The sequence below is a fragment of the Eschrichtius robustus genome, chromosome 3 (genome assembly GCF_028021215.1).
Source record: "Eschrichtius robustus isolate mEscRob2 chromosome 3, mEscRob2.pri, whole genome shotgun sequence".
Taxonomy (NCBI): Eukaryota; Metazoa; Chordata; class Mammalia; order Artiodactyla; family Eschrichtiidae; genus Eschrichtius; species Eschrichtius robustus.
This window is the reverse complement of record NC_090826.1, coordinates 11368677-11391845: the sequence shown is the minus strand read 5'-3', so window position 1 is coordinate 11391845 and position 23169 is coordinate 11368677. Positions and strand designations below refer to the sequence as shown.

General features: G+C 46.3%; 1 protein-coding gene across 1 annotated transcript in view; it reads right to left on the bottom strand.

Annotated features, from left to right (window-relative positions):
* The window catches only part of KAZN (kazrin, periplakin interacting protein), a 463316-nt gene extending 440955 nt beyond the window's left edge, over positions 1 to 22361 (bottom strand). The window contains exon 1 of the mRNA XM_068538931.1: positions 22097 to 22361. Coding sequence (XP_068395032.1) covers positions 22097 to 22346 — 250 coding nt within the window. The 5' untranslated portion in view covers positions 22347 to 22361. The remainder of the gene's footprint in view (positions 1 to 22096) is intronic.
* Between the last annotated feature and the right edge of the window lie 808 nt (positions 22362 to 23169).

Here is a 23169-nt window from a genome sequence, read left to right as displayed (position 1 = left end):
AAAATTGCCCCTTTGACTGATGCCGGGGAGGGGAGATGCTGACTTGGTAGCTGACCATCTACAATGGACGAGGTTGGAAGATTCTGGTCCCCACGCTCCCACACTTTATGCCCTGCCTAAGCAGGCTTTGTAAGGTTCCTTGGGATTTGCAGACTTGCACAGCCCAGTCTGCAAAGACGCCTTTGGGAACCACTGTGGTCCTAAGAGGTAGTTAGGGGAGGAGACGCCCCAGTGGTTTCTTATACTCCATTGTTTTGCAAACCAGAGAAAGCTAAAGGCACAGCAGAAGTTAGGAGAGTCAGAGCTCTACTTAATGAACATATGGATTAAACACATGTACCTTCTGCATTTAGAAGCAACAGAAATCTATCTGTGAAATGCAGCATATATTTTTCAAAAAAAATACATTTGCAGCACAGTCACCCTGAAGACCCTGGCGAGGGTCTGGGTGCTACAGGCAGTAGCCCCCCTCTTTCCACCCTCCAGCCCACCGATTAGCCCCGTTAGCAGATGACAAATGACTTGGGTGACCTTGGTCCAGTCCCCAGTAGACCAGTGCACAAAGGATTCAGCCTCCGTCTCTAGCAATTGTCTTTTCCTTTGGCAGCTCCCCTGGGAGGTCAAAGCTCCAGGAAAGCATCCTCCCTGGAACTGCCCATCTGCTCTGTGGTCCTCCTCCAGGCCAACAAGGAAGTTCCTACACAGAGAGGCTGCCGGGATGGCTCCAGCTTCCAGGACAGGCAGAGGTGGTGAAGATCGACCTATGCCACTGAACTAGCACATTGATGACGATGATGAAGACCCTTTCACTGAAGTCTACTATGTGCAAGGGGCTCCCTGAGAGATTTCCAGGTGTATCATCTCCTAGGATCCTCACAACAACCCAATAACATAGGTATTATTATTATTTCCATTTTAAAGATGATAAAACTGAGGCTTAGTGAGATTATGTACTTTGCTCAAGGTCACACACAGTAAGTGGCAAGGCTGGGACTTGAACCCACAATGGTTTGATTCCAAAGCCTCTTACCCATTGTGGTAACCAGCTAGCTCCTGCTACCCTACATCCCTCTTGATCCATTTCTTCTGAATTTGTGGTGCTGTACACTCACAGAATACAAATTTACTTTCAAGTTAAATCCTCGCAACATGGGAATCCCTCAGTGGATTATCTACACCAAAGCATCTTCCTGATGGCAGGGATTACCCACATGGAATTGAGGTTCGCTTCCAAGTGACCTGCTGGTAGGGACTCGGGGGGCAGAGTTCAATTCCTTTCCTCACCACTTATATACTGAGTGACCTTGGGGCAAGGCCTTAGCTCATCTAAAAACCAAGGATAATCCACACTAGTACCTCACAGGATTGTTGAGAAGGTTTAAAAATGTAATCCACCTCAACAAAGGACACCACTTTGTAGGTATGTAGTCAAGTATAATAAAAATTAAAGGTGCTTAGCACAATTCCTGGGACATAATAAGCACTAAAAAACCAGAGCTAGTTTTATTTCTTCACAAAGTCCCCAAATCAAATTTTCACAGTCCATTTTAGCCAGAGATATTCTCTCTCCTTTGAACTTCTAAAGGATGTTAAAACTTCTCTTAGAAATTCCCTTTCCAACTTGTATTATGTAATTTATGCACATAATGTTTTCTCCTCTTTTAAAAAAATATTAGGTGAGAACCTATTAGGTACCAGGCACTACCAAATGACTCTGCATTCACCATTGCATTCCAACCTCAAAGTGAGCTAGACTCTACTGTATTGTGCTGTTTTACAGATGGGGAAACTGAGGCCCAGGGAGGTTAAATAACTTGCCCAGGGCACACAGTAAGCAGGCAGTGAGGCGAGGACTCAATTCCAGGCCATCCACTCTGCAGCCTGGACTTGTCACTGTTTGTTGCTATAAACGCCAGACTGTAAACGTCCCAGATAAGGATCTAGGTCCGAACTACTGCCTACCTTTACCATCTGGCACAGTGATGTCCCATACTAGGGACTCGGTAAGTACTGTAGAAAGAAGGGGAAAGTTTCTGCAGTTACACAGTCACGAGTTTCCTCTGACAACACGTGCCCAAAGTCTACACAGCAGGGCTCCCTCATGGACTGGCCGAGACCCAGGAAACCTATCCCAGCTTCCCGCTGGGAACACGGGGGCGGGCAAAGTGGACATTTTGCCAATAATAACAATGATGATAATTACAGTAATGATCACAACCCACACTCGTCGGTCGCTTCTGCTATGCTGTGCGCTGCTATCTGCGCCTCCCATGAATGCACACATTTAATAATTAACCTCAGCAGCTCTCTGAAGTAGGTGCTCTTATCAGCCCCATTTTACGCCTGAGGAAACTTTCAATTTAAATAGAAATTTTGGAGCTTCAAACAATTTCAAAGTTATCTAATTTTTCCGCTACGCTTACAATTTAGGGAGAAGCAGATGGCACACTTGCGGAGACAGCACACATACACATATAGATGTATGCATATATACATAGATCTTTACCATTATACAAATGGGCAAACTGACACTTAGGGTAAGGGTTGCAGTAAATTGATCTGAGGAGCTGATCAGATCAGAATAAGCAAATCCATAGAGTCAGAAAGCGGTTAAGTGTTTGCCATGAGTATGGGGGGGAGGGAAGGTGAGTGACTGCTTAATGGTACAGGGTATCTTTTCGAGGTTGATTAGAAAGTTCTGCAACTAGATAGTGGTGATGGTTGCACAACATTGTGAATGTACTTAATACCACTAAATTGTATACTTTGAAATGGTTGAAATGTTAAATTCTGTGTTATGAGTATTTTACCACAATAAAAATAATGCCTTTTTCATCGTACATGGGGTAAAATCCAGATTCTTTATCTTGGTTTACAAGAACCTTCCAAATCTGTCCTCTCCACCTGCACACTCACTCTCATTCTCTCTCAACTCCCACTATTTACTTCTCCCATCACACCCAGGCCTGGAGTGTGGCTGCTCCCCCTCCGAGTCATGCATCACCCCACCGCATCTTTACTCCTGCAGGAAGCCCCGCCCAGACCCCCTCGTACACTTTCTGTGCCAGGAGAAGACCCACTTGTCCTTCAGGACTCAACTCAAGCACAGCCTCCTGTGATGTCTACAACTGAGACCTCACTTCCACCCGGGCAAAGTGTCCCTTGTTGACACTTTTACATACCTTGCAGGTACGACTATCATGGTACTCATCACAGTGTACTGTAATATATGCTTTCAGACTAGAGAGGAGCACGTAACGCTGGTTAAAAATATAGGCTTTGGGGGTCACTGGGACACCGTTCAAATCTTAACTCTACCTGCTGTGTGAGCATGGACAAATTACTTAACCACTTTGAGCCTCAGTCGCGTCGTTTGTAAAAAGAGGGCTAATAGTAATACTTGATGTGAGGGTGAAACACAGAAATACATAGATAGCTTTGAGAACGGTGCCTTGCCCTTCCGAAGCACCCAGTAAATGTTAGTGTCATTATTATCCCCTTCGTCACCATCATCCTCCCTCGGCCCCAGTAGCTTACGAGCTCCATGAGCCCAGCACAGGACCTGCCATAGAGCACACACGGGGCAATATTCCAGTGTGTTTCCACGGACATGGGCTATACACCTTACAAACCAGATCATGCAGCCCAAGTAAAACTGACCAATTAGAGGGAAGCCAGTTCTGGACTCAGCAGTCACCTCTCGGCACTTAAGAACTTCCTTTGCTTCACAACGAGAGCTTGAAATATCAGTAGGCAAGCTATAAATAATGGGGGAAAAAATAATGCAGAATTTAGCTGAGGGTTTGTGAGTACATCAGCGGGGCTCTCTCTCCCGGGGAGGATTATGCACGAGCTGTCGGAGATAAGACTTTGGTCAGGCGTATGTAAGGGGAGCGCAGACAGCAGTGGGCACTCAGGGAGTCCCTTCTGCCACCACCAAACGGGCAACCTCATAGATCAAACCACAGAATAAATGAGGACATTAAGGCTTCATACACTCTGGGATTTGTATTTGAAATGCCAAGATCCCTACTTAAACTAGCCCCTCCTTGAATGATTTTTTTGCTGTTGCTTTCAAAAGAAGTCACTCTTTGGCACCACAGGTCTTCAGTGGGAGGCTTTGGGCCGTAGTTTTCAATACTCACAGCTGATATTTATGGAATCCTTAGCACATGTGTGCCAAACACTTAACACAGGGCTTCACGTATATTAACTCACTTAATCTTTATGTAAAAACCCTGTAAGGTATGAACTATTATCAGCCCTGTTACATAGATGTTATGTGAACCAACAAGATGACATGCTAGGAGGTGGTGGCATTGGTAGTTAAACTCAGGAATCTGAGTCCAGCTGAAGGAATGCAGTCATACAAACAAGGCTGTTGGTCTCGCAGGGTCCTTGAGAGACTAAAGAGAAACAAAACGGGAAGTTCTAACATCCACGGTGGCTCGTGACACCAACAGAATGACCAAAGGTATGAGCCATCTTATCCCCTGAACTTGTAAAAGGCAGCTCAAACAGCCCTCTGAGGAGCTGGCTGAAGAGTGAATAGCTATCTGTGGACACCCACCACTATATCACAAATGGTTGGGAGCAAAATAAATGCAAATGAAGCCACGGGGGCAGAAAACCAGCCTTCCCAAGTGTATCTTGCCTGCATTGAAATGCCCTGATTCTACCCCTAAGCTTAATATTTCATGAGAAAGGCAACACTGAGATCGCCACTCCAAGAAACCCAGGGGAGGACAATCAGGATGACAAATGCAACCCTCCCCCTTGTATCTCAGAAATGCCGAGAGGTGTGGGTGATGGGCTGAAATACCTAAACAAACCAGAGAGTGAGCCTGTGGCTGAGGCTGATTAATGGGTAGAGGGGCCCAGCCCTCACCTTTATTTACATTGCTTGGAGCACATAAACCCCAAGAAAATTTAGTGTTTTAATTTGGGCATCTGGCTTGTGCTTTTCTTCTCTTCTCTTCTCCTCTCTTCCCCACCTCCCTCCCTCCCTTCCATTAATGCGCAGATAATATAAGGCTGCAGAGTCACAGGCTTATATTATCTCTGCTTAAGCCAGGAAAGACAATATTCCCCAAACTAAACAATCTAAGATATTCTTTAAGGTGGACCTGATTGACTTGGCGATACTGCTAAAGGTCACCAAGTGTAGAAGTTCAGAAACGGGACGGCCTTTAGCCAGGTCTCATCCAGCGGGCTCATTCTGACCGATCCAATGTCCCAGCCCCTGAGCGGCCGTCTGGGACACCTCTCCCAAGTTGTGGAGGTGGAGGTGGGAGTGCAGGACCCGGGTCTTTGGTCAGACAGTTGGCATCGCAAGTCGGGGCAGAGGTTGGAGCTTCCCTTTTTGTCACTCTTTAGTCTCGGGTACAGTCAGGGCTAGCATCCAGTTCTCTTGGTTCCCCAATGGGTCCTTCCCCCTCTGCTCTTTCCTCCTTCGGCTTCCGGCAGAAGGCGAGCACCTTACACATCCCAGTATCCTAGCACCAAGGACCGGGCCTCATCAATCAGAAAACGCGCCTAGTGGAGGCTAAGCGAGCAAGTAAACAAAGAACAGCCTAGACCCACCCCGGGGCCTGCTGGGAGGCCGTACATGTACGCACGTTGATGGCACCAGTTTACGACCTTTCCGACATTCCTGGAGGACTTTACGACATTCCTGGAGGACGTGCCAAGTGCCAGGCGGTGTGCTCGGCTCTCCAACACACCCTCTCCTGTGATCTCACAGCTCTGGGGTGTCGAGGTTAGTGTTATCCCTGGGGGCAAACTGGGGCCTAGACTGTAAAGCAGCTTGCCCACCACACACAGCTAACACGTGTTAAGAGAACAGGATATGCATCCAAGCAAGGGACTCGAGATTTCTGTCCTACGCTATAAACGCTGAACTTACCTGTGTCAGCATCTTAATTTGTTCAAACAAGTCATTACAGTGAAAGCCAGTGAGACGCTTTCCTAGTCATTACTATCTTCTCAACTTTCTCTGCGTTGTACCCAAATGACAGCATACTGTTACTGCTAAACTTTTGTCTTCAATGGCCCATCTGAATGCAAAACACAAGAAAGGGAAGATCACATTTGGTGTTCTTCCTATTTTTTTCTCCCGAACTTCTAAACCCAGTGTGGGAGTAGCTTTTCCAACACGCCTGGCAGATGGTCATCTAGGCTCTGGTGATGACCACATCCCTCTGGACAGCTCTCCTGTGAGCCAAAACTTGCCTCTCTCTGATGTTCCCGCCTAAGTCCCTGGTGGCCCACCAGCTAAATATTAACCAAACACAAAAGAAAAGAAATGAAAACCATTTACTGGGTCTTCCAGTTGATTTTTTTTTTTTAATTTATTTATTTATTATTTATGGGTGTGTTGGGTCTTCGTTTCTGTGCGAGGGCTTTCTCTAGTTGCGGCAAGCGGGGGCCACTCTTCATCGCGGTGCGCGGGCCTCTCACTATCGCGGCCTCTCTTGTTGCGGAGCACGGGCTCAAGACGCGCAGGCTCAGTAGTTGTGGCTCACGGGCCTAGTTGCTCCGCGGCATATGGGATCTTCCCAGACCGGGGCTCGAACCCGTGTCCCCTGCATTGGCAGGCAGATTCTCAACCACTGCGCCACCAGGGAAGCCCCTTCCAGTTGATTTTAATTGCAGGTAATAAACCACTGTTAAAGGGAAGGTTTATAATAAGAAGGTGCCTATTAGCTTAGGGTGTTTGCAGTGGAACAGTGAAATGATTTTGTGAATGCCATCTTCTCTAATAAATCTGAATGCTACTGGAGAGATTAGGCCATTATCCAGCGCTGGCATAAATAGAAAATGATATGATGCATCACACGCTTGAGGGGTTTTAGGAGTTAGCCGGAGATGGGGCAGGATGACACTAGTTAGCGATGACAGTTGGCCAATCAAATCATATTGCCCGAAATCTAGTTTAGGGCCAGTTTTGTTATTCTGACTATAGCCAGTGTTTTCCAATATCCATACCAGGAAGTCACCATAGAAATTTCTGCCTAAATAAAGAAGGGTTTTCTTAAAGCCAAGGGTCCAAATCATAGATTTATCTGATTGTGTCACAGCGAGGCAGAGCTGAGTTTGAGGAACAGAAGAACCGCTTAAAATCAGAAGGCTCAAGGCCTGGGGCTGTAGCCATAATTTTCCAAGGCACTTATTGAGCACCTAACTGCACATGGCATTGCTGAGAGCCGCATTGCACAGGGCTGAACACACATGTCCAGATAGATGCATTCTGTAGCCACAGTCCCAAGCTGTGGGCCACAGAGAGTCTGGGTGGCCAGAGAGAGTGACTTAGAGGAAGTCCAAAATCCACATGTCTCCAATGTGCCACCTGTGGACAGAATGAAGCATTTTTATTGCATGTATGTGCCATTATCTTTTTTTTTTTTTTTAAAAGGGTCATGCACTTGTTAAAAGTGCTTTAAGTGTATTTTTATTTTTTTATTTTATTTTTTAATTTTTTTAACATCTTTATTGGAGTATAATTGCTTTACAATGGTGTGTTAGTTTCTGCTTTATAACAAAGTGAATCAGTTATACATATACATATGTTCCCATATCTCCTCCCTCTTGCATCTCCCTCCCTCCCACCCTTCCTATCCCACCCCTCTAGGTGGTCACAAAGCACCGAGCTGATCTCCCTGTGCTATGCAGTTGCTTCCCACTAGAGTGAAGTAAGTCAGAAAGAGAAAAGCAAATACAGTATGCTAACACATATATACGGGATCTAAGAAGAAAAAAAAAAGGTCATGAAGAACCTAGTGGTAAGACGGGAATAAAGACACAGACCTACTAGAGAATGGACTTGAGGATATGGGAAGGGGGAAGGGTAAGCTGTGACAAAGTGAGAGAGTGGCATGGACATATATACACTACCAAACGTAAAATAGATAGTATGTGCCATTATCTTTGAAATATATGCAGATGCAGAAGAGGCAGCCGTTTAAGAATGTTACTGAATTCAATGCATTCTTTTGCATTTATGTATTTTCCCAGAGAAATAGATAAAAAATATAACTGCTAATATGTAGGGGACAGAATTCACTGAAAATCTCTCTCTTTATCTCTCTCTCTCTCCATCATTAAAAAGAATATATGTAAAAATATGGATGGCAGGGCTTCCCTGGTGGCTCAGTGGTTGAGAATCCGCCTGCCAATGCAGGGGACACGGGTTCGAGCCCTGGTCTGGGAAGATCCCACATGCCGCGGAGCAACTGGGCCCTTGAGCCACATTTACTGAGCCTGCGCGTCTGGAGCCTGTGCTCCGCAACAAGAGAGGCCGTGATAGCGAGAGGCCCGCGCACCGCGATGAAGAGTGGCCCCCGCTTGCCGCAACTAGAGAAAGCCCTCGCACAGAAATGAAGACCCAACACAGCCAAAAATAAATAAATAAACAAATAAAATTTAAAAAAAAAAACAAAAAAAACCCCACATACACATCCACGTCAAGCTCTCCCCACACACATTGACTTGGACCATATGCTTCTCAAATTAAAAAAAAAAAAAAAAAAAATGGATGGCAGAACATTAAATCCAGATGTAAACCAATGTTGGAATAGCCCTCTTGGCTAAAGTTTAAACCATTGAAAACTGGCTCCTGGCTAATGTGAGAAGCGTATGCATGCTCACAAGGGAAGTGATAATTTTGTTGATACTAGTTTGGGTACCTTATTATCTGTTTCATCTGAATACCACCTACCACCCCAGCCTGCCAGCCTTTGTGAGTTAAGCTTTTCAGTCCTTAACCCTCCCTGTCCATTCTTGTTGCAGACATCTGTATGATTTCTCATATGAACCATTTATGGATTCTGACCGTAACCTCAAATACAAGTCTAGGTACATGTGTGTTTAAAGGGCTGGAAAGCATACTCAGCAGGACGTCATAAGAAGTCTGGCTCCTCCCAGGGGAAAGGCCTCTAAGCAACACAGATATCAGGAGAAAGACCTGGGATCTGGGGAAAAAACGTCCAATCTTGCCTATGGGGGACAGAAATCAGCTGGAGAAATAAAGAGAATTTCATTCCAAGGTAGGAGAATTCAGAGTTCAATAATATACTATGCTATTAATAATGAAGAGTTCTATCTATTGAATCCCAAAGTCCACCAAGCTTTGTGCCAGGCACACTATGTGTTATTCCATTAACCCAGGGAGTAATTTTCCCCCCAGGAAAAAACACTGGGCAATGTCTAAAGACTTTTTTGGTTGTCACGTTATAGGGGTGCTACGAGCATCTAGCGGTGTAGACCAGGGATGCTGCTAAACATTTTAAAACGCACAAGTCAGCCCCCCACAAAGAATTTTCTGGCCCAGAATGTCAACAGTGCTGAGGCTGAGAAACCCTGTGCTAAACCATCCTAATCACTCTAGAAAGGAGGAATTATCGGCCTCGTTATAGAGGAGGAAACTGAGAGCTGTAATGTCCCACAAGCCAAGTCATATCGCCCGGATCTGGATCGGATCTGTTTCACTCCCTTAAACCCAGGTATCTGCTGTATTATCTTGAAGATGGAAATGACCTCCTCATTTCCTAAATAAGGAAATTGAGGCTCAGATGCCAAGTGTCTCGCTCTGTATCTCACTGCTACTGGTGATTCTTTGTCCCTTCACAGTTCGAGGTCTGTGATGATGACTAATCACAAATGACTTCACCTCAAACCATGAAGCTGCCAACAAATGTCTCTTTCTCTTGTCCGTTAACCATTACACCCCTAGTAATTAACTTCTTGTTTCTGCTCCTTTAACACTGTAATCTGGTGGTTTTATTGCTCACGTCTAATTCACTAGCTTAATCAATCATTATTAAGCTCCTTCTGTATGCTAAGCACTGTAAAGGTGCGGGATATAAATGGGTCAGAAGGCAAATGGAAGAGAACTGCAAGTTCAGGGGTTGGCAAATTACAGCCCAAGGAGTGCCTGTTTTTGTAAATAAAGTTTTATTGGAACACAACTACGCCCATTCATTTACTTATTGTCTATGGCTGCTTTCACATTACAGCAGCAGAGTTGAGGAATTATGACAGATATCCTATGGTCCCCAAAGCCTACAATATTTACTATCTGGTCCTTGACAGAAAAAGTTTGCCAACTCCTACACTAGCTCCATCATTCAAGCCACAAGAGCAAGCACTGAAGTGAACTCCCAACTGAATCAAGAAGCACCTTCTTTCATCTCCATGTGCAGCTATAATATCTGTTGGCAGTGGCGGGAATCCTAAGTGTTTAATGCTAATACACATCTAAAACTCAAAAACACTGGGTAATGTCTAAAGACTTTTTTAGTTGTCACATTGTAGGGGTACTACGAGCAAACATTTTGATCCTTAAAAATACTTTCTGATCTTCTAGAGCCTATTATAAATAGATCTTCAAATGCATTTCAAATGTATATTATTTCTATTTTGCTATAAGAGGTTTGGGAAGCCTTTAGCGACTGTTCCTCATCACACTGAAATGAAACAGAGATCAGAGTCCCAGCCAATAGATTAGCTGCTTAGGTGTCAGTTGACTACAGCGGGTTGTCTGCTGCGCTACAGAGGCCTCCGGGTTGATAGTTCCTCTCCACTCTCCTTGGGTGCACAGCAAAAGACCCCAGTCTGATTTTCCCTGAGTTTTCTGCCACACTGTTGGACTTCGGTCTGTGGATGAGATTCCAATGATCTGAGTACAAGGTCTAGATGTGAACTTGGAGTAGCAGGAGGTCCACCAACTATATAGGCATTTACAGCCACAACAGCTGTAACATTGAGAACATGTGCCTACACAGCCAACAGTTTAGGTGGACAATTTAAACCAACATGTTTTGGATGGATGTTAACTCAAAGATTCTGATAAAAGAGATCCTAAAGGTTTCAAAGTGTCTCCCTGAAGGGGCAGGGAAGAGAGAGAAATTAGGCAGATTTACTGTGATGGCTACATCCTGCCCCCGACACTCAGAGAGTACACACATCCACATGCTAAGACCATAGGTCCCCTCACAGACGTGCTTCCCGTATTCAAAAATCCTAAATGACGGTGGTGTCAGGTGGAAAAAATTGTCCTCCATACGAAAGTCATTCCCAGATCCAATAAGACAATCAGGAAGTTTCCCGGGTGCAAACCTGCTCCAGTTTACAGGTCCCTAACTGCTTTTAAGGGAGGCCAGAAGGAGAGAAATGCTACGTTCAGACATGAATAAGATAGGTCATTGAAAGAGAAGTCAAATGATTGAAAACCCCATGGAGAGGATGAAAGAATTTAGTGTAAAAAGATTAAATCTGTAAAACTGGATTGCCCCTTTACCATGGGTAGACATTGGACATGGGAGCTCAGAGTATGAGAGCACAGTCTTGGGGTGATGGTGTCACCATCCAGGTCTTACAAGACAGGGTGGCCCATGCTCAAGAGGGCTTGGCCAAGGCAAGGTCAGATCTCACCCAATCATAAGTTCCAGGGCGGGCAGCCCTCTGCCACCATTGTGCAGTCACAGTGGGATCTTGCAGTGGGAGAAAGAGGGGAGAATTTGGTTCAATGACAAGCTCAACAATCTTGAACAAATCAGTTTAAATCACTGTCCCTCAGTTTCCTTATTTGAGAAATAGATTGCTGTGTCTACTTCAATTCCATCCTATGGGCCAGTTGGTAGGATCCACAGAGACAAAGCCTGTGCAAGTCTCTGTATACTGCAAAGATCTGCAATGATCTACAAAGATCTGGGTAGTGATATACTCTAGTGCTTCCCTAGTGCCTCCTGGGTGCAAAGGAAAGAAGAGTGGATAAAAGCAGCAGAATCCTGGAAAAAGGATTCTGAGCATTGGCTTTGTGAACTGAGGATGCTAGACCAAGCTTTTGCTTTAGAGGCAAGGTGATAACACTGAAAGTGTTGAAGGGTGGATTTTGAGTTATCCCATGGTGGAACCAACCCATGAATCGACCAGTTGAGTTTTAACAAGGTTCTATTCTATTGGTCCATGATAATGACCCACACTGTAGAAAAGCTGACCAGAAATAATGATCCTTCTCCAGAGGACTTCCATTAAGACTTGAACATGCCTCCTTGCAGGGCTGCTTGGTACCAAGTCAAATAGTGAACAGAGCAATCTGAGCACGTCTGCTAGCTAATGGGCTAACAGTCTCTACAAAATGGCAGCCAGGCCTTGCCTTTCTGTTAACTCCCAAATCTAAAGCTGTGTCGAAAAATATTCCCAGTTTTTTCTTGCTTCGCATGGTAAACCTTGTAGGAACAGGAAAAGCAATCTACTTGATGAATGCATTAATTAAGATAATCAGTATACATATAATCACAGGTCAGTTCTCCCCAGCCATCATTCATCAAGCTCTATGGTGCCACAATTGCACTCTCCAGGGTCAGTATCAAATTTCTAAATTTCATACCTTGCTATCGTCAGGAAATGGTGAGCACAGAATTTCAAATGGCAAGAATGAGGGGGAAAGGGTGACATAAATCCCACTGTGTTCCAAGTTGCACTTACTGAATTAAAGACACCATCCTCAATGGTTTAAAAAAAAATTCAAGTTAATCAAGGAAAATGAACTAATTCATTTGTTGCAGCTGACAAGAAGCCCCAGCCTTGGCCAGGAAGATAATATATACAAGGGGTGAGCTTATTTTGAAAGATGCAGAGCTATACCTGTATTGAAATTCATATCTTTTCTTGTTCTATTTGGAGAAAAAAACCCAACTATTATTCAGGGTCTAAACCCTGTTATCATCCACATCTTCTTTCTCCTTAAGAAATGCTCTTTGAGGGAGAAGGTCCCAGCCAGCAGCTATTCTCTGCAGTATCCAATCCCAACCTACCCCCAAAGTTGCACTCTAATAATCTCTCGTGGGCAGTTTAACCTTAGTAGAGAATTTAATGTATTTTCCCAGCATGCTTTTCTTACATATTGCCACTGCCATGTACATCTGTGAAGGCTTCTGTATTTGTCACTTCATCATCTATTTTCCCATTACACCTGTCTAGACCTTTATTATAAAATGTAATTATACTTCCATGTCAGTCACACCTACTAGCCTACGAGCTCCAAGATAACTTGCCCCATATCTTATTAAATCTGTGGTCCCTGAACCTATGTGCTCACTCTCTCAAGCTAGATGGAGACAGAGAGAAGAAAGGAGGAAAGGAAGAAAAGAAAAAAGAAGGGGAGTGGGAGGGTTGGCCTGTAAGCAAAAAGACAAAGCCATCCTCCTGGCATGTCTCTGTGCTGCCTGGCACAGTATCTCAATATTCCTTTTTTTTTTAAATTTATTTTTGGCTGTGTTGGGTCTTCGTTGCTGCATGTGGGCTTTCTCTAGTTGTGGCGAGCAGGGGCTACTCTTCGTTGCGCTGCACGGGCTTCTCATTGCGGTGGCTTCTCTTGTTGCAGAGTATGGGCTCTAGGCACACGGGCTTCAGTAGTTGCAGCACGTGGGCTCAGTAGTTGCAGCACGCAGGCCCTAGAGTGCATGGGCTTCAGTAGTTGTGGCACATGGGCTCAGTAGTTGTGGTGCGCAGGCTTAGTTGCTATGTGGCATGTGGCATCTTCCTGGACCAGGGATTGAACCCGTGTCCCCTGCACTGGCAGGCAGATTCTTAACTACCACGCCACTAGGGTAGTCCTCAATATTCTTGCTGTAGTGAAGCAGGTGGGCTCCAGGGTCAGCTGAACCTGTGTTCCAATCCAGCAGAAGACCACTGTCTAGATCTTGGAAAAGCAACTAAACCTTTCTAAGCCTCAGTTTCTTCATTTGTAGAATGGAGGTGAGAACATTATCTAACTCGCTGTGATAGGAAAGTCAGATGAGAAAATGTCATCAATCACACCCCACAGAGTCTGGGAAAGTCCAGAAAAAAAAAAAAAAAAAAGCCTCAACAGATGCTGGCTATTGCTATCACTACCCTCTTGGATAATCTTCAAAGTCTCTGCAGCTCCCCATTTCTGATCCTGCAACATCCCTTTTCCTAAAAATGAGTCAACCCCCTGCTAAGAAGCTCCGGGGGCCACTGTCCCCTTTCCATGAAACTTTCAGTCCTCTCTGTGACTCCCTCCAGCTGAAGCCCAGCAGCAAGGCAGAGAGAAGGGAGATTCTCACATGTGAACATGGCTCGGCCACTGAACTGCCCTCTTACCTCTGGCCAGACACCAGTCCTTCCTGGCTACAGACTCTCTGGCAGTGACAAAGCATCTTTCGTACGGGGGAGCACTGAGGATTTATGATCAATGACTTAGTGTCTGACATGCAAATCCTAACTATAATTGCCACAACGCCAGCTTTAGAACAAAAATGATTTCTTGGGCAGGAATGGGAAGAACTATGCAAAGCTGTACAGCATCCTGGCTGGGACAGCAGGGAGTCTCTGGAGGCACGTTTACTTGGGATTATATCCTGGCTCTGCCACTCGCTAGCTTGGTGACACTGGGCAAGTCACATAACCTTCCTGGGCCTCAATTTTCTCATCTGTAAGGTGGCCAACCCAGGACTTACCTCAGAAGGTAGTTAAAAGGATTAATTGAGATAATGCAGGGAGAGGGTTTAGAACAGTGTTGACCTATGGCAAATAAACACAATTAAAACCATCTGTCATTAAACCAATGATCTTCATGTAAAACACGACAAGTCGACCGAATTCCGCACACTCTGTAATTTAAAAAATCATGGATTCATTCATTCATTCATTCAGTCAACAACTATTTACTGAGCTCTTGCTATGTGCCAGGCACTGTTCTAGGTGCTGTGAATGGAGCAGAAGACAAACAGATGAAACTCTCTGGTCTCACAGAGGCGCCATCCTAAGACTCACAACTGGGGCCTCCTCTAATGCCTGGCATACAAAGTGGTTCTCAGCCAGGGATGATGGGGCCCCCAGTGGATATTTGGCAACATCTGGAGACATTTTTGGTTGTTACAACTGGGGTGTGGAAGGTTCTACTGGCATCTAGTGGGCAGAGGCCAGGCATGCTGCTAAACATCCTACAATGCACACAATGCCTCCCCCCCAACAAAGAATTATCCTGCAAATGACAACAGTGCCAAGACTGGGAAACCCTAGTGTAAAGGAATCTGTGAGTAGTTATAGGTCTTTTTATGGGCGTGGCCTTGGGCCACTGGGGGCCACTGAGGCCACTGGGAGAGAACTCGGAAAAGGGAAAGATATGGGTAGGAGGGAGAATAATAGGACCACAGGATACCAGCTTTGCCTGGAATCATCCTTCCCAAGAGAGAATGCATACAAAGTCTGAGAAGTAGGAGGCCCCAACGCCAGGATCAGTATGGTTCTTTTCGTTGGTGACAGGTGACCCTTGGGTTGCTCACCTTGCAAGCAGGACCCAATTCCCTCTTTGTCAGTTAACCTCACACCTAAGGGAGAGGTACTCCTGCTTCCCTATGATTTCATATAAGGACCCAGAAATTATCATCAGTTTAGGAAAACATTAATTAAGAATGGAGACAAGCCTACAGCTCCGTCAACCTTCCTAATGAACAAACCGAAAGATATTTCTGATTTAGGAGACAATACTGTTTAGGTTTAAACAGCGGAGAGCCCCGGTGGGTTTGAATTCCTGGATCAGTCACTACCAGCCGAGTGACCCTGGGCATCAAAGTGAGATGAGTAAGAGCATGGACTCCGGAGCCAGAGCCTGGTCACTTAATGGCCCTTTGGCAAGTAATAGATCATTTTCATGCCTCGGTTTTCTCATACGTAAAATGGGTACAATGATACCTGCCTTATAAGTCATTACAAAAATTAAATGCATTAATTCAGAGAAGCACGTAGAACAGTACCTAGCTCCGAGCAAGACTATGTCAAAGCTTGCTGTCATCATCACCATCGTTGTCATTACTATGTCATGGTAGACAGGTGACCTAACCTCTCTGAGTCCCAGTCAGTTTCCTCTTTTCAAAAATGGGCACGACAGTTGTCACTTCATTGGGCTCCAGATACAATTATGCATGTTAAGCACTCGGGAAAGTACTTAACATGTTGGAAGTCCTTATTGTTATTATTTATTGAAAAGTTTGACAAAGCACTGAAACTAGTTCTAATTTAGTCCTACATTACACTATTCACCTTCACTGAAAAGAAAATTACATGGTATCAGGATGGTTCCAGAACCCCCACTGTCTTGTGATGTACCCAAGAGGTGAGCTCCGAGAGCCATAATGAAGTGCCGAAGGTGAGTGTAAAATATTAGCTCTGGACCCACCTTCCTTTAGAGGGCACTTTGCTCTTAATGATTCACATTACTTCAAACAATCTGTAGAGCTGAGACAATATTGGGAATGGAAGGCCTTTACATCCCCTTCACTCCAGCACTTGCTCTGGTGGAAGAGGAGAGAAGGGGTAGGAGCTGGGCGGGTAGCCCCTCCTCCCATTTCTCTCCATCCTCTCAGCCTGACAGCCCATCACAGAAGGGGCAGAGGCCTCGGGGGCGCTTTGCTGGCAGACCTGCCTGTTACAAGCTCCGTACGAGCTTTCGTGCTAGGGTCTCAACTCATTGGAGGGTGAAGGGGACAGGGCTTTTCAGAAGTCTGACCCAAAGGTCCAGCAAGGCCAAGTCAACAAAGATACTAAAACAAATTGAGAACCAATGATATCCCATCACACGGAAGCCACCTGCTCAAACAGTTGTTCTTGCCAAAACTCATTAAAACTACATTCAGCTTCTTTCATGTTTCTAGCAGCTCAGGATTTCAAGGGGGGAAGCAAGAATGCCCACAGAGCACAGCCTGGAGTCTGCCACCGAGATCTGAGGTTGCATCAAACAAGCAAGAATGTTCTGGTCTCATCCAACCACATGGGGAAGAAGAAGAGATTCCTTTGCCTGATCTCCCTCCAGCTTCTCCACAGTCAAGATGGGCCTGGCAGGGGACCTTGAGGATGGTGACATGAGCCAGTGGGACACTTACCTGCCCTGAATTGTCAGGTACAATCTGCGGCAATGGATGGTCACCCTCTTGGCTTCAGGGAAGCTGTCTTTTCCTAAATGATTCTGCCTGAACCCTCTTTGCCTGCATTTCCGATGACTAGGACATTGCAATGACTGCTGTTGGTGGCATCCCTTGTCATCCCATGTGTTACCCTTGTCATCCCATGTGTTACTCACCCTAATATCCAGCCCAAACAGTATGGACTAATTTTCATTTACAAGATCACTTACAAACCCATTCCCTGGCCTCAGCGGGCAGAACGAGTTCCATTCTTGCCTGATGGATGGCAGGGGGTGAGAAGCCAAGCACTAATGCTCACACAAACCAATACTGGAAAAGGTCTGAAAAGCACTGAGAAATTCATGTTGATTTCACTTGCCTTAGCTATATAACTCAGGAATAAATATAAATGAAACATGCAGTGAATATGGCCGGGACCCAGGCTTGACCTTCTGGGCCCCATATGACTCGCGTGGTGAGCAGGAAATGTTTCAACGAGCACTCCCCACCTGCCAAGGCCATCTGCGAGATGCTCAATGGCAGCCAGGAAGTCACAACTTATAAGCTACAGGATTCCTCAAAAGTGCCAGCAGTCTTGGGGAGTAGAGGGGGGATAGGCACGGGGAGAACATGCCTTGTCTTACACTGGGAGGATGTGTGACTAGCCTCCTATTATAAAAATCAGATTGGCTCAAACTTAGTATCAAAGAAGTTTTGAAAAGCCTCAGTAAATCCTGAAACGCTGGAAGTGTGAAATTAACCAGAACCAGAGACTTGACTTAAGGGGTCTTCCAAAGGCATTTTCCAAAGACAATGGAAAGACAGTAAATAATAGTCAATCAATAACCAATTGCAACCACGCTGTACTGATCTGTACGTATTCTCTTTGTGACCATGCATGGTGATTTTCAGGAAGAATTTTGAAGTCCCATCTCATGACAGCCTACCAGATTAGGAAAAGACAGACAAGTCTCTTTCAGCCCATTGATATGGCTGGAAAACCAAGCCATAGGTACTGAATGAGCTCTGTAACTTACAGGTGAGCTAACAGAAGGCCCCCGAGATTCCGCCACATTTTGTTCCATCCTCTCTGCCATGTGAAAATCCTCTTCTCAAAAAAGATAAACGTCTGCTTGGGAAAACAAGAGTATGTAGAGGCAGAACAAATTGGGAAGGGGATACCAAAGGGGATGCTTTGATTTTGAAAAGCAACAGTGTCTAGCATCTCTGCACACTACTCACACATTCAATTCAGTCCCAAGGTAATTTCTACTTCACCAAAGAGTTTCCAGTGTTATAGTAATGCTAGATAAGAGCCATCAGACCTGAAGTAACAGCCTATTTTAATGCCTGGGGAGAAAAAAAATAAAACTTGCATCTATTTATGGAAATTTACAAAGGTGTAAGAAAATGACACTTTTCCCCATCCCCATCTAACAAATGCAGTAAACAGTAAGTCCTCAACACCCAAGAAAGATGCTATGAGCATTTCCACTTACATAGGCATATAAATACAATTATTTCCTTAAAAAAACAAACCACAAAAATATTGGCAGTAGGTATACATCCTACTGGGCGTAGGTATTTTACGTTGTATACAGTTAAACACCTATTTGAATTGGGTACGATGGAACTTCATTGTTTTATTCTATGCATAGCAAAGCAACCAGTTGAATCTAATATTAGCCATTCATCAGATAAAACATTTTCAGAGAAACAAACTGCTATATTTTCCCCTCAAAGAATAGCAAGCATCTTAAACACATTTCCCAGAGATGTTACGCCGAGGAAAACAGCTTAGAAATGTGACTTTAAACAAATCCGTTCTCTGGCTACCGACAACAAGACAAATTGGAACAACTGCTTGGCTCTATTCTTTCCAAGGCTCCTTCTGTCCACCTGTCAAAGGCAGTTGTGACCCCCACCAACCTAAGAGGCAGCTCTGGAGCCTTGAGATGTGCCACCCTGCGCGGATACCCTATGCTTCACATGCCAGCATCCTCATTAGGGATTATCCGACTCACTTGAAGCAGGGAGAGAGGAGATGGGCTGGCTGCCAAGCGTTTCTTTCAACACAGATTCTGAAAGAAGATCCTGCAAAGTGCCGAAAGCCCAGATTTTCAGCAGTTCACTTTCTAGACTCTGTTACATAGCAACCATGCCAGCTCACAGAGGGTACCAACCAAGTTAATATTTTGTTTAAATGACACACTGCATTAACTCTCTAGGAAAACCCAAGTTTTCTTCATCAACTTACCTACTGTCAGATATCCTCACTGGAACCAAACATCCACTGGTGGATTGACGAGCTTCTTTAATTTATTAACTAAAATTTTTTTAACAAAGAAATCTGAAAATGGATCTAACAGTTTCTCAGCAGGGAGAGCAAAAGGTGACTCTTCCCTGTAACCATTTGGGCTAATATTATTAAAAGGAAATTAGCATGCACTTAATATGTGCATAATGCCCTTTAGTTAAATGATGACTTATACAGTTGCGTTTTGAAAGGTACTCATTTCATTGAAAACCTTGATTTGAAAAGTGATAACTCAATAACGCTAAATGCTCATAGGGTTTGAGCCCATTGACTTGCACCAACACAGACAAAATTAAAACAGAAGACTAATTCGGAAGAATTAGGAACCCCCAGGAACTGAGCTTCTGTGAGCCTTCCTGGAGGTATATGACAAAGAAGCATGAGAAAGCCAATCAACCACACTTTGAAATTAACTTGAGCGAGCCCAGTGCTTTCCTTTAGGAATACGAAAGCACTAGCAAAAGAAACTACCAGACCACCTCTGCAGAAGGTTTCGGTTCCAGCAGAATGCTGCCACATGTCATGAGAACACAAAACAAAACAAAGCAAAATAAAAACAAAAACCCAAAACACTCACAGAGGCTAAATAATGTAAAAAGTACTGTATTGAGGAACTGTTGCCATATATAAGTAAATGATGCCCCACTGGATTTATATGGGGGTCTTGTTTTCTTTTCAACCATCACATTAGTTTAAATTGACATCAATTTAGAGGGATATGTGGCCAACCATCAAGCTGAGTTAAAATCTTCAGCATTTTATTTTCTGATTATAAAATCATTAAACTCCCCCTAGTAAAGGTTTTGAAAAATACCAATGGTACACAGAGGAAAAATCAAAACCATCCTGCATCCAACCACCCACAGACAGCCCCTGGCCTGGGCAGGCATGTTTCTAAGAATATGAGGAAGCTGCTGGTTTTGTGTGTTTTTAGGGATATCAAGAAATCCAAAAGCCATTTTTCCATTTCCACAGCCTTGTGCATTTTTGTAGGAAAAAAGAAAAAGGAAACAGTCCCCTGTTGCTCCACTACAACAATTTAACCATCAGCCAAGTATCACAATTTCCAAGTTGAATGTGAAGATCATTGCGGCACCGACCTCCTTAGCATGCTCAGACTGCAACGAGACCCAGGACTCAGATAAAAGCCACTTAACTTTTCCTCCGCTGAGAGAGGGGTGGATGGTGGGAAATAAACTAGCATTGTTCAGTCCCCCTCACCATGGCTTTTGATTCTTAGCAAAATGCCAGTTCTGCGCTATTTCTTTAAGGTTGAAAGAGTCCCTGTCTATAAAAAGTAAAGCATGACCATGCAGTCTAACAACTTCCCTTTTTTGCCCAGGTGCCAGCAGAGAGCATCTTCCACACACAATGACATAACAAGGGATAAATGACAGAATAACCAGATACCCACCTTGAAAACTGTGCAGCAAGCACCAGGCTCACAACACCTTCCCACCATGACGTCATGCTACTTTGGTACCAAATTACTGCCCCAAGATTCTTGACGGACTCCTGAAGTACCAAGTTAAGATCTGACTTGGAATTGAACAAACACTGCTAGTGTTCAGGCTTAACATCTCACACCAAAAAAAAAAAAAAAAAGCACACCTACCCCAGGAAGGTAAAGAGGAAACAGAAGCTGATGGAGAGAAGGCATTAATATGAAAACAGACTCTCTCTCTCTCAACACTTCGGAGAAGCCTTTGAAATAACAACAAAACTAGAAAATCTTTCTAAGCCAGTGAGCCTTTGGTACCTCATACTTCATCAAGTGACATATTTACACAAGTGGCCCTCCTGGACTGGATATTTTTTCTGTCATGTTCTGGATTTCAGCAGTTTAGTTTACAATCAAATGATATTAATAACCGGTGACAACGTTTCTTAAAGGGCAATTAGGCAAAAAAAGAAAAGACATCCTGAAAATCCAGCCTACCCTTTTACTTTTTAATTCACAGAAACCAAACAGTATTTTTTTTTTCTTTTTTTCTTTTTTTGGATGCTTCCTCCACCTTTAACCCATGCATGAGGGTTTCAGAGCTTCATCATTGTCAATGTCAACACAGACTGTCTTTTTTTTCCCTCCTCCTAACTGCAAAGAGTCCCTTCAAGCGGCGGCTATCTGGAAATCCACCATCTACGCCTTCATTTCGCCAGGAGCCCATCACTCAGCCTCTGAGGTCTAAGATTTCCCCCCCACCCCTGGAAAGTGCTCACAGTGTTTATATTTGCTGGAAATTTAAACTCCATGCTGAGCACAGCATCTACTGTTGCATCGATATATTCCACTGCCTGCGCGATCTCAAATGGGGAGAAAATAAAGTCCAGATGCAATCGAGACAAGGGATTTGGCATCCGTGGAGAAAAGTGCAAACCAGTCCAATCCTCTACCCCAAACGCGGCAGCAGAGTCTGGAGCTCCCTCTCCGGGAGTCATTCCAAAGGAAGGAGCCTCCGGAACTGGGGGGGAGCTGTGGCATTCACCCCTGCCGCGGCTGAGGGCAAAGGCCCGGGCATGAAAAGTTTGCCCACGGAGCTGGGGGCTGTGTGCCATCTGAAGGGCGCTTTCTGCTGCCGGTGGGGACGCGCCGGCTGCGCCTCGCTCGCGCTGGCCAGGACAGGCGTGACCGTGTGAACCCGTGCACGTTGCGCCCGGGTTTTCCTTACTGACAGCAGCCTGCAACTCCCAGCAGGGGAGCAGCGCCGGCCACCGCCGGGCGGAAAGGGTTACAAGCCACAATGCAAGGCGGTTTCGCCGCGGCCGTGGGGGCACCGAGTCCCCGGCCCCCTCCGGGTCCGGGTCCTGCTCTCTCGCCTCTCCTCCGCCCCGGGCGCCGTACGATCCCTACCTTGGGCGCTGTGCTGGTGGTTCTCCATGTTCGCCGCTGCCGAGTCCGCCGCCGCCGCCGCCGCCGCCGAGGCGCTGGCCGCTGCTCCCGGGCCCGGGCCCGGGCCGGGGCCGCCGCCGCCGCCGCCGCTCAGTTCCGCCAGCCTCCGGTTGGTGGCCGTGAGTTCGGCTCGCAGGTTGGTCATCTCCTGGCTGGCCGACTGGACCGCCCCATCGATGCGGAGCGCGAGCAGCTTATTGTCTTCCATCATGCTCAGGATTTTGGCCTGGGGGCGAGAGAGGTGACAAAGAGCTGCATGATGCGCCGGGGGCGCGCGGCCGGGCACCCCCGGCTCTACCTGTTGGGTCCCCCGCGGCCCGGCTCCCCCGAGCCCCGACCCCTAGGCACCGGCAGCGCCGGCTCCTCCGGCGCAGGAATGACAGCGGCGCCTCCAGCCGGATCCGCGGCGGTAGCGAGGCGGCGGGGGGAGGAGGAGGAGGAGAAAGAGGAGGAGGAGGAGAAGGAGGAGGAGGAGGAGGAGGAGGAGGAGGAACAGCGATCGCCTAGACCCCGGCGCCGAGAGCGGCTCGGAGAAGGACACCGCGCGCCGCCCGCACTCTTTCCGTGGAGCCTACCATTCGCTGCGCGCTCGGGAGGGGGCCCGGGCCGGGGGCGGGGCCGCTGCCTCGGCCTCCCGCGCCCTCCACTTCGGGGACACACCCCCCGGGGGGCGAGGGCGGCGGACGGCGGCCCGGCGTGGGCCGAGGTGGCGCCCCTGGCTAGGGGTGGGGGGCGCCAGCTCCAAGGCCAGTCCTAGGTCCCCTCCTTGGAGCCGTGGGGCGGCCCCCGCCCTGGCGAACTCGCTCCTAGCGCGGCGCAGGGGCTGGGGAGGCGGTGGGTGCTTGGGAGAGAGGGGTGCTCGGAAGAGGGGCCCGGGAGGGGAGCGGGGATGGAGCTCCGGGGGAGGGAGCCGCATGCCCGAGCTACGAAGTGGAGTTCCTGCTTTGCTGGTTCCTTAAAAGGTGGGTGGGAATTGTTCAGCGGGAAGCTGGGCTAGTGCCCCACGTGCCTCTCACTGCCCACCTCCACCCCCA